At 37.8% G+C, this 12,115-nt stretch overlaps 1 protein-coding gene across 1 annotated transcript in view; it reads right to left on the bottom strand.

The window, feature by feature from the left end:
* dntt (deoxynucleotidyltransferase, terminal) overlaps positions 1-12,115 on the bottom strand; it is a 131,507-nt gene that overhangs the window by 46,689 nt on the left and 72,703 nt on the right. Inside the window, exons 9-10 of the mRNA XM_017463184.3 lie at positions 5,317-5,562; positions 2,433-2,516 (exon numbers count right to left, since the gene is read on the bottom strand). Of these exons, the coding sequence (XP_017318673.1) occupies positions 2,433-2,516; positions 5,317-5,562 (330 nt within the window). The remainder of the gene's footprint in view (positions 1-2,432; positions 2,517-5,316; positions 5,563-12,115) is intronic.

Raw genomic sequence — 12,115 nt, forward strand, 5'->3', positions numbered from 1 at the left:
CATTGTCAGTGCCACTGTCTCCTCTTCCAAGCATCGGTGCTCCCAAAGTCATTGTGCATCTCTGACTTTAAATGAACTCTCCAAATGTCATTTCGTCTTTCATATCGGCCTGAATGCTGACCCTCTTTTCACCTTGTAGATGGAGAGAGACAGGTCGTCTCCCTTTGTGTGACTCCTGTGGCATGTTTGAAAACCCGACATCACTGGCTGCTTGACTTCACGTCAACCACACAATGCAAATGAGTTCATGGGACAGGACCTGAAGTCACGAGTGGCAAAAGTATACACACTGACTCAGCATTGAGTCCATCATCTGGTATCCCAACATCTTACATGAATCAGAATTGTATTTGTATATATGTCATAGATCATTTCAATTGAGCTGGGGTTTTAAATATGTGGTCCCATAACTGTTCTAATATTATTTGAGGTCGAGCAATAAGAAGTAAAGATGACTGGACTCTTCATGTTTTGCCCCTAATCTTACATTCTACTAGTAGGATATTAGAAGAACTAAAGGTCTTGGAAGAACTAATAAACCCTGTCAGATGAGTGAGGAAACATGTTTGAGAAAACTACCAATATCTACTCTAAGTTGTATTCAAACTGTGGGGCACAGGGGAACTGCTAGAAGAATGGGTTTGCATGGGTTTCTTCTGGGTTCTCTGATTTCCTCCCATCCCCCACAAATATGCCAGTAGTTGGACTGGTGAGGCTGTATTGTGCTAGGTGTAAATGAGTGTGTGAATGTGAATGTATAGTGCCCTGGCATCCCATCCATGGTGCATTCCCACCTCAGTGTTCCTGGGATAAGCTCAGAATCCACCATGACCTTGACCTGGATAAAGTTGGTACTGAATACGAATGAACAAATGATGAATAATGGAGGACCATATGAAGTTTATCTACAGACCATGTCCATGTGGTATTTAACTATAAAATGAAACGTGAGCATACAACAGTTACAGTCATGAGATTTTTGGTAGCAGTTATTAAAGAAGGTATAAATAAGTTTATATCTAGACATTCAAAGTGACCTGCATGACTGAAAATCTCACATGCATTATTTTTGTTCCAGTTAACACTGACATGCATAAATGAGAACTCAAACAGAGAGACAGACAATACAAAATATTAGTAAACAAGGACATCTGAACAAGACCCTGAAGGCAGTATGCAGTTGTCTATCATTATAGTCTACTTTTATCATTCATCTTGGATCATAAATCGACTCATCTGAGCTGCCAGGAAATGTGACAGATATGACAGCACACATTATATGATTTGCAGGCCCATTGGAGGAAACCTCCCAAGGTGTCAGTCCTGATTGGCTATCAGCATGGCTGAGGCTGTGCTGTGACAGCGAGCCATTGGGATACGACGTTGATGGATTACTTTGTTACAGAAAAAACAGTGTGGCAGTCATTATATGTTAATGTTGGTCACTATCAGGCTAAATTCCTGTCAGTCTCGGTGAAAGTGAAATTTGATAAGAACAGTTTTTTTTTAAAGGGGGAAAGTGTGTATAAAGGCTTTGAATGTGTCATGTGGTATTTTTATTTGCGCTGAATTGGTAAAGGATGTCAAGTAAGCAAATTACTCAATTATGAAAGGCATTAGAAGCATTTTCTGCATAATCGTATATGTAATATGCAGATGTCTTCCATTAGTGTGTGTATGCCACATGAGTGTCTTTTGCGTGACTGAGTGAGTGCATTTACGTGAGCTTACTGACAGCTCCACATTATCTACATTACTGTAATGTGTGAAGTTTTAGCTGTGTGTACTCAGAGAGGCAGCTGATTTTGTTTAAAAAGAAAAATTGCAAAATGTTAATGCGTCTTGTGCCTCCTTTATCAATTAGGCATCTTAAAATAAGTACAGCCAAACAAAAAAAGCCTACATCATCAGTGAAAGCTTGACATATTTTGTGCTGCTACTGTGTTTTGTGTGCTACAACTCATAAAACGTCAGCACATCATGTGATCAAGAGCAGTGTAAAGCTTTCATACAGTTTCCACAGACAAGTAGAAAGCACAAGATCGCAACTAAGCTCACGGTTGCGTCACAGTCCTTTCTCTTTCCTACATCACATATAAGGTTCTTTTTTTGACAATTCTAAAGAGACAATAGAGGAGATCCAGCCTGATTCAGTGGCACCTTTCCTCCTACAGACCAGAACAGAGATTTGTCATCTTGGTGATCTAACATTACATTAAATATATAGCTTAAATTCCTTAGATGTTTGCTGCATGTAGTGAATACACAAACACTCACATGCACATACAGTGCATACAAATAGGATGTAGTGAGTTGTCCCAGGTGTAGGATTATTGCAGTGTTACTGTACATGATTTTATATACGTATTTGCTTGTGGAAGGAAATGCTGGGTCCTAGATGTAGAAAAGTGCGTGTTATGTGTATGACATACCGTAGTTTTGTCAAAGAGGGCATGATTGTCCAATAGCATGTTTCGCTCCAGACGGGAAAATCTCCTCAGGTCTCGTTCAAACTGCTGCACAGACACAGTCACCAAAAAAAGTTAAAAAGTTATTTTTTTTCTGTGATTTTATTCAAAAACTGGAACTTTCATATATTCTAGATTCATTACACATAAAGTGAAATATTTCAAGCCTTTTTTTTTGTTTTAATCTTGATAATTACAGCTTACAGCTCTTGAAAATGAAATGTATATGTATATGTATACATACAGTACTGTGCAAAAGTTGTAGACACCCTATTTTTTTAGTACAAACTTTTTTATAGACTTTTATTTTATGGCTTTTATGACTATGAGTCAGTACAAAAACGTTTTAGATTTCCAAACATTAGTTTTCCAGGACAAAATTAAATGTTACAGAAAAATGTCAGTAAAGAAAGCAGCATATTACATAAGAGACCACATTTCAGACAATAAACATAATGAAGTCTGCTGGGTTTTGTTGCAAAAATAAGAAGCAAGTGCAACAGTCAAAATCTCCAGAAGAACTGTGACTGGTTCTGCAAGATGCTCAATAACACTTACAGCTCATTTCCTTATAAAACTGTAGAAAGTGTACCTGAGACTATTCATTTTTTTTAAGCCAAGGGTCCTCAAATTAAATAGTGACTTTGTTCCATTTATCACTGTTTATTACTGCACTTTTTAGTGTTTTTGTAAAATGTAGAAACATTTCATTTCTTTATGTTTGAAGGCATCTTTGCTGTACAGTTTTGCACAGTACTGTGTGTGTGTGTGTATGTGTATATATATATATATATATATATATATATATATATATATATATATATATATATATATATATATATATATATATACAGTATATATAACATACAAATATGCTTTTACAAGTAAATCACACATTAGATGCAGAGCAAACGTTTTGTGGAAGGTGACAAACTAATCTTCTCTATTATTTTCCTCTTAATCAATTACACAAAAAAAGTAAACTTTTCAAATTTAAATTCCAGTACCTCAGTCACGATTAGTTCTAATCTGCACTTACGATCTAAATGCAGTTTTCTGCCGATCTGCAGGTTGAATTAAATGCACCATTTGACATTAATCTCTTTAGAAAGCCTTATCATGGTCAGCAGACCTATTTAAATTCCTCTCTATTAATCTCATCTAATCACTAATGCTTTCTGCATTATGCTAATTTCCCAAAGGTCATGGTCAGTGTAGCACTGTTTATCAACAAAACACTGTAAGTGGAGACCGCATGACACCGCAGAGCCCACGAATGAACAAAGCAATGTAATAAAGCAAAGAATGGTGGAGCAAATGATAAATTTTATCAGGTGACCAAAAAACAGAATTAATGGATAAACAATACACTTTTATCTTGTATAATAACGAAATGAACTGAATATATGCAGCATAGTGATAATCTAAATGAAACTTTCTAGCAGCATATCAAAAAATATCTTGCTCTTTCCTCTACATCCTTTCAGTGTCACCGAAAAGAGCAGAACATGGCTTAATGGTAATCACAATACTGATTGTATATATAATAATACTGACTGAATAGTGAAATGTTTTCATATCAAAGCGAAATGGTTAAATAAATGTATTCCTTTTTTTTTTTTTTTTAAATGTCTGGCCCCTGGGTTTCCCTATGTTCAAGAGATTGCAAGTTCAAATCCTGATGGTGCCAGAGCCATCCATAGCTGAGAACCAAGAAAGCAAATTTGGCAAAGCTCTCTGAGTGGGAAAGCAGGTATATTCTCTGTCCCCTGTCACTCAGACACTAGCCAATCATGGGTGTCTGTGAGGTCATGTATGCAGAAGAGGGTAGATAGCGCTTTCCTCTGAGTATGTTATGCTGCCCTGTGACTCAGCATGAGCAGCAGGTGGAAAAAAGATAAGGTTGGTTGGCTTCACGTGTATTGGATGGAGTTAGCCTCCCACGTCTTAGCCTCTCCTGTTGGTAGCTGGCTTATGACAGGGGAGAGCTGGCTCCTGGGTGGGAATTGGGAAGTGACCAAATTGGTGAGAAATTTGTGGGGAAATTGAGGGAAAGCAATAACAAAAATTCTTAAATTGGGATTCTACTCTTCAGTACCATAGGAGTTTCTTCTTTCTTTCTTTTGTGTGACTTTGAATTGAAATTGAATGAAACGTAATTTCATTGGCACTGAATTGAAAAGAATTTAAAAATCATTACTCAGCACCCACGACCCCACCCTACCAAATCTGCTTGTGTGCAAATTGTCTAATGCCTGCTTGAGTTCTGCCTTGTTTGTGCAGAAAGTTTATGTCTAGCTAGCCGCCCTACCTTTCTCCTGTGCTGCCTTTTTTTTCTTTTGGCATTTAGCCTAATGACAGCATAATCACCCATTGCTGAGTCTGACAATGTAATTAGCCTGGCTACAAAAGCACAAAAAGAGAGTAAGAATTAAAGGTTAAATTAAGTCCACAAACCGATTTATTTAAATCAAGTTTAAACCACATTTCCATTATATCAATGTAGAGACTTCATAATATCACTTAAACTGAATATTACAATGTTTTATGTTAGCACCAAAAAATAACGAGGGTCCCATCTTCCTTAATCCCAGTCTAGCCCTTAAGCATTGTGGGATAGATCTCTAGGAAGAGGTCAGAGAATGAGGATGTATTTTTTTTTAGCCAACTGCCACCCAGAATACCATGTGATGAGAAAGGGTATATCAGTTTCTAGAGGCACCTATAATCAACTCACTCCTGATTCCATGATGCAAATCAAAAATAACTTTCCAAGCATTCTTGAGCCAGAAGGATACACTGATTTGGATTTGTTTGGTGCACAGCCCACAGATCTTTTGTCCCTTACCGTGGAGCCACTCCAGCCCAGCAGGGCAAAGGCATAGCGCTCAGCTGGAGGTGCCACCAGATCCACCCGCACTGCTTTCCAGTCTCTCCCACATCTCTGCTCTGCCTGCTGACCAACCACCTGGTCCTTCTTCAACTTCACAATCAGGAAGCACTTCTGGAAATGGTCCATGGCTTCAAACCGACGATTTGGCAAACTGCTAAGGTCAAAGGTTGACTCCTGGAAGTCTGAGTACAGGAGAAGTCCCTGAAAAGTGAGAGATGATATGTACATGATATAAACACAGGAAAATCCATCCATTCCATACCATTTATCCTATACAGAGTCGCATGGAGTCTGGAGCCTATCCCAGGGAACTCGGGGCACAAGGTGGGGGACACCCTCAATGGGATGCCAATCCATCACACTACAAAATCGCACACAAACAGTCACACATTACGGACAATTTGGAAATGTTAATCAATCTACAATGCATGTCTTTCAAATGAGGAAGGAAACCGGAGTACCTGGAGGAAACCCCCGAAGCACAGGTAGAACATGCAAACTACATTGCATTATGTTCTATCCTTTTTACACATGAACAATCCATTTATTTTTTAATATAGGTTCTAATTCATTACATGCAATTTTAAGCAAAAAGATCTGGATTTGCTTTTAAATACATTATACATTAATTAATAGGGCTATTGTCAGTACAAGACTTTTCTTCAATACAGGATCCCCCACTCCCCCATTGTCACATATGCATGGAAATTTTGGAATTATAGCACAAACAGTGAATACCCAGTTTTTCATTAAAGACCAGAGACTGCTAAAGGGCACTTTTTCTTGGTATACAATCACTGCTAAATTGTAACTCTTAACATGGTGACAACAGCAGGATGCCGTTCTCAATCTGTGCTAAATGGTTCCACTCCATGGGAAATTAAATCAATTCCAGACTTTACCACAGAGCACATGCAGGCAAGCAGGAAGCAGAATAGGTATGCAGAGGAAGACAGAGCGAGAACAAAAACACAGGGGAGGGGTGAAGTGGCTGAAAAAGCAAAACGATCGCTTTAAACCAGAGTAAAAAAATCTGAGGTAAAACTGAGGTGAGTAAATGTATTAAAGGGGGAAAAAAGGATAAAATCACACACAAAAAAGTAATTGGGGTTATAGGTAATACTGGGAAGAAATGCAGAAGGAGAGAATGAGAGATAAAGAGACAGAAGACAGGAGGGGGAGAGAGTAAAAGAGAGATGGTCAGGGCTGGCTGAGGATGGAAGCTGTAAATTGATTTCCTCTGGGCCTACGCCCGCTCTGATTATTCAGTTCCTGATGGGAACAGCACTAAGGCGATTAAGATTACAAATTGTCAGTTTAATTCCAGTGCCTGCAATAATTGTTGAGTTACTATAACCCTCTTGCAGCCTATAAATCTTCAGCACTCTTACTAAAGAGCAATAATTGCCAGAGGAGCAACAGTGCTTTTGATATCATTCTCATACACACTCATTTTCTCTTTTTCTGCTGGTCAGTCACCCAGTCTTTCTCTTACCTATTCATACATTATAATGCACAAATGTTCTCTCTTTAAAGTACACACAGACACACACACCCATTCGGTGTCTCTACTGGTCAGAAGTCACATTCACTCAATGTAATTTCTGGACCACTGTGCCAGAAACAGCCTATCACTTTTCCTTCATCTAAAAAGTCCTCTCCAGCCTGCAGTATAAGATAAAGTGACCTCAAACTCAGCAAATGAAGTAGAAGGTGATTGAGACTGAGGAGAAGAGGACAATTACAACAAGGGTGTGGATGAAAGTCTCCAGTCATTTCTGCCTTCTTTCTGTACTTCAATGCCCTTCTGCCCTTTCCGTCTTTCACACTCATACACACACACACACTCTCTCTCTCATGTAATGAGCCTCTGGGCGCAACTGAACACCAGCAGAAGTGAAGATGAAATTGCTGCTCTGAGGTGAGGAGCTGATTTGGTATGTAATTATATGGAGCATTTCACTTCCCATCATGAAAGAAGCCAAAACTCTAATCAACTAAAGCTAAAGCTGGCTGCTTCCCCATCCACCCACCACTAGCTCTGAATCCCAATGCTGATCAGCTAATACAACTCCATAGGTCTGAAATACTAGAGATTGTTTGATACAAAATGTTATTGTCAGGTTGATTAGTTTCAACAAGTCCCAGGCTTCATGACTTTTCCAATGAGTTTTAGGTTTGGTAAAAACTTTCTAGAAATTGAGATGAGCCAATCTAATTAGCTGTACTCACCTTGTACAAATGAGAAAGTCAATAATCCTCACTTTCTCACATGCCTCTGGTGTTAGAGTTACATGAAGTTAATTACCAGCTTGATTTAAAACTTGGAATTGATTCCAGGAAATTTAGCACTGATTGGATGCTCTGCATATATTTTCATAGTGGTACAACTTTGGCATATAGTTTTAAACCTCCAAAGAAAATCTATATTTGATGTCTGAAATATAGGCTAGTAAGGTTAAAACATTAAAATAAGTCAGAATAAAGAATTAGAGAAGAAAGAAGAAAACATGCATTCATAATCAAGTCCTTGCTTACAGCTAGTTTTATGTAATGTACACTATTAAGGACATAATCTGTACTTAAACTTCAACATAAATATGTTTACTAACTGAGTACTGACTAGTGATGGGCGCTTTCAAAGCACTGCTTCATGAAGCTTTGAAACCTTTATGAATCTTTTGTTTCGAATCAGTGGTTCGGAGTGCATATCAAGCTGGCCAAGTCACGAGATTACAGCAAATGAGGCTTCGTTATTACGTCATGCTGTTTTGAAACATTTCGAAATGTCCATGGTTCGCCGCTAGGTGGTGTTGATCTCCAGATGAACCAATGAACCAGAACTGTTCTCCGGTCAGTTTTATTATATACGTTTATAAAACTGAAATGATTCAATAGTGTTTGGACTGACCCATGGTCACTGCTTGCCTCAGGATGCCTTGTTAATCATCGGACGTGAAATCCCACCAAATTTCCTGATAAAAATAAAGATGGGGGGATGTTGTGGGTTATTACCTAGGCGAGAGAGAATTTGGACAGTTTTGCATTTATTAATCTCCATTTTTCATGACCAAAATAAGCTATAGTTATTCACAATGAGGAGCCTACAGATTACAAAACCAAGCTCAACACATTTAAAAACAAAAAAAACACAAATTTTTAAATAGCTCTTACAACAATGCTGACAGGCGCACTTCACCCAGAATTTGAACCCAGGGTGGCAGCATGCCAGTTGAGAACTCTATCTGCTCCCCCACACACTTCCTTGTTTGACACAAACAACATGTAGGTTATAATTCATCAATGCTTGTCAGAATCGTTGTCAAGGTTGTTTCTGATCAAACCTGCAATTGACCACTTGGTGTGACTGTGGAGACGGTGTCAGATTGTTTCGAAGCCTCGACACAAAGCCTTGCTCTGCCCACTTGTGAAATTGGAAAGTTTAGACACTATTTTTAGCTCAGTTATACTCTTCACCTTGACCTTGACCATGCACATACATTTCTGCTTTCATCAAGTTTGTTATGATTATTATTGTCTTTCTTCGTTTCATTATGATGTCCTGCTTATGTTCAAACAGAGTTAGAAAACTGTTGTCTTCTTTTTGCACATTATCTACTCTACTCTTTTTTATATTTTGATCTTGCCAATCTCTTTTGAGACTTCATATAGATTCTTTCTTCATTTTATGTGCTAATTTGATTATTATTTTTCCTTGTAATGCCTTGGAAATTTATACTGTATCATTCCAAATCCCTATTGTTGTCACCGGCTTTGCATGATTCTCTATGAACTTTATGAAACCTTGAGGCATCAGTGATTTGAGCAGTGATTGGTTCCTCTCAGTGCTTTCCAGGGACTAGTACAGCCTTGACCAAAATTGTCAATCTCAGATGCCAGACTGCAGCACCTGCGGCTCTCTAAACGAGTGACGTGTAACGGTTCGGCCAAGATCACTAAAGAGTTGCCACTTTTATAAATGCTATCAGAAAGGTCAGATTTTCCAGCTTTTGATTTCATATTTCACTCTCTCTTTTAAGCGAGCCACAAGCAGCTGCCATATTCTGACCATCAGGCCTAGAGAACAGCCTGATCTAATACCTTGACTGTGGTGAGGCAGAGCAGGAGACTTCAAACCTTTCTGTCTTCTGATTGAGATTAGCCTGGGTTAGCACAAAGTGTTTGAAGCATTCCTGCCTTTGATTTTAAAGCTGTGCAGGAAACTATTGAGTCTGATGCTCAAAATTACCAAGCACAAGAGGATTAGAGAGTGTAAATAAAACTATGGATGTATGAGGGTTATAAAACTTACAAAACTACCTAATTCACACAAAGCATATTTAACAGGCTTTGTGCAAAATAACACTTTTATCTTAAAGGACTGTAGGGCATATCACTTGTGAAGGTAATTCATTTCACGTCATATCCAACAGAGCTGGTAATTGCAAATGTTTTCCCCCTGCATGCGAAAAGGGGTAAGTCAGCTTGTAGAGGAATGTGTTCTTTTGACCATATAGTCCAAAATAGTCCAAAGTATTTGTTGCTTCTCTGACTAATTCCATCCTTACCCGATCAGTGACTCTTGGAGGATAGCCTCCTCAAGGCAGAGTCACAGTTGTGCCACATTCTTCCTAAGTTTTTATAATGGATTTAATGTTAAAAGTTCCACATTTTTCTTATAACCAAACCCTGATACATTTTACAGAACTTTGTCTCTGGCTTGTTTTGATAGCTCTTTGGTATTCATGATGCTGGTTGTTTAGGCGCGCTCCCTAACAAACTCTGGATTCTTCCAGAATCAGATGTATTTATACCGAAATCACATGACACTCTACACACATGACAGAGGTGGACTCCATCGAACTAATTATGTGACTTTTGATACAAACTTGTTTCAACCGAAATAAAAAATTTGGGGTTCACTTCAGCAGGGGTGAATACATATGCAATCACAACCTGTATTTTTTTTTTTTTTTTTTTTTTGTAAATAATTATAGTAACTATATTGATGTCCAAATTCTTCAATATTATGAGCGATTTTGTGTAGATTCTTGAAATACAAACCAAATAGATCCATTTAAGTTCCAGGTTATAACATTACAAAATATGGAAAATTTCACAGGGGTAAATACTTAACGCATTAAATTACATTAGGAAAACACCCTAATTTATGCAAATGTTGAAATATTGAGCCAATAAAAAGAAAGCATTCAGCAGGCTATGCAAGATCTGAAGAAAGAAATAAACACAACAGAGGAAATACATTTCAGTGAAGTTGAGGCATGGTGCATTTAAGTCATGATGAAAAGATCATATTTACAAGTTGAACCCACATGAACGCTACCACAAAGTCTTATTTGCGAGTGGGAAACTCTGGACTCTTTGAGCTTCGAGTTTCTGAGTTGGGGACATGTCAGTAAGAAAGCATGGTTGAATCAATGGATGCAACATCTGCAGTTGACGGTAAATTTGTTGAAATTGAACTCGTCCAGAAACTAATTTCAGTTATTATGTGCTTGCTATATGCAGCAAGTTATTGTGAGGCTTTTTTTATTTACAATAAAACCAGCTAACTGCCCGCACAAAATACAATAGCATTGTACAATTGTGATATGTGACGATAAAGTTTATAGTGGCTTCATAAAAACATAAAAACACCCAATGTGCATTCATTTTATAGAAGTAAAGTTATATATTATAGAAGTAAAATTACAACTTCCCAACTCATAAATGCTCATAAATACGAACTTCCCAGGAGGACATTTAGAGATTTTCTCTGAGGGTTCTGCAAATAAAGGCCGTTATGGTGGTGTGCTTGTGCTCTGTTTCTTATAAAGTGCTTTAAGGCCATATTCAGGTAGAATGTTGAACCATTTTCCTCCTCATCAGCAGGTAAGTATGTAAACTCTTTTTATAGCTAACTTTTTATTCATTTTCGAATTCAAATAGGTCAGATTTAACTGAAATCAGAAATGACACAAGTTAACCAAATTTTCATTCTGAACAAATAAACAAATCCTTTATAAATATTTATAAATACAGTGAACGACATTAATCACGCACTGGACTATCAAAATTAATAACATTGCATATGGCATATTTTAATGTCATTGCAATTTGTGTACACCCATTTTACGATCAGATTTGAGCATAAGCAAATTTAATAAACTAGAGGCATTGTCAAGGTTCATGCATTCATCAGCCTATCCCAGAACACTGAGGCTGAAACTAATAGTAGTTCCTTTTCATTTGAAAGGGTTTAATGGGCCATGAGTATGGGTCTTGTGTGTTGAATATTTCCAGAGGGTGTAATTTGAGCTAATTACTTGAGTTGCGAATGTCATGTCACTCACCCTGTTAGAAATGTTGAAATATGACATTGTAACAACAGTGATAAGCCGAAGCCACATCTTTAATCATGGTTGCTTCGACTCTTGTGTGTAAACTGAGTAAAATTCCTATGACAGAGCGCTTTTTTTCTAAAATAAACAATATCTGAAAAAGGAATTACTGTAACATAACTACACACAATGTCTCTTGGGGAAAAATGTCTCTGATTAGAAAAAGCTTTTAAGTTTGAATGGGGACCATGCTATTCACAAGTCAGTGTAACCAGTTACAACCAACACGCCAAACCTACCCTACACCCACACACTAGATACAGGTTACATTGTGCCCTGTAGAGTTTGGAAGGTCAAGTTCACTACAACACTATTATTTCAAACAAACTATTCAGAGCCTTAACTACCTCACC

This window comes from Ictalurus punctatus, chromosome 3 (assembly GCF_001660625.3).
Source record: "Ictalurus punctatus breed USDA103 chromosome 3, Coco_2.0, whole genome shotgun sequence".
NCBI classification, from domain to species: domain Eukaryota; kingdom Metazoa; phylum Chordata; class Actinopteri; order Siluriformes; family Ictaluridae; genus Ictalurus; species Ictalurus punctatus.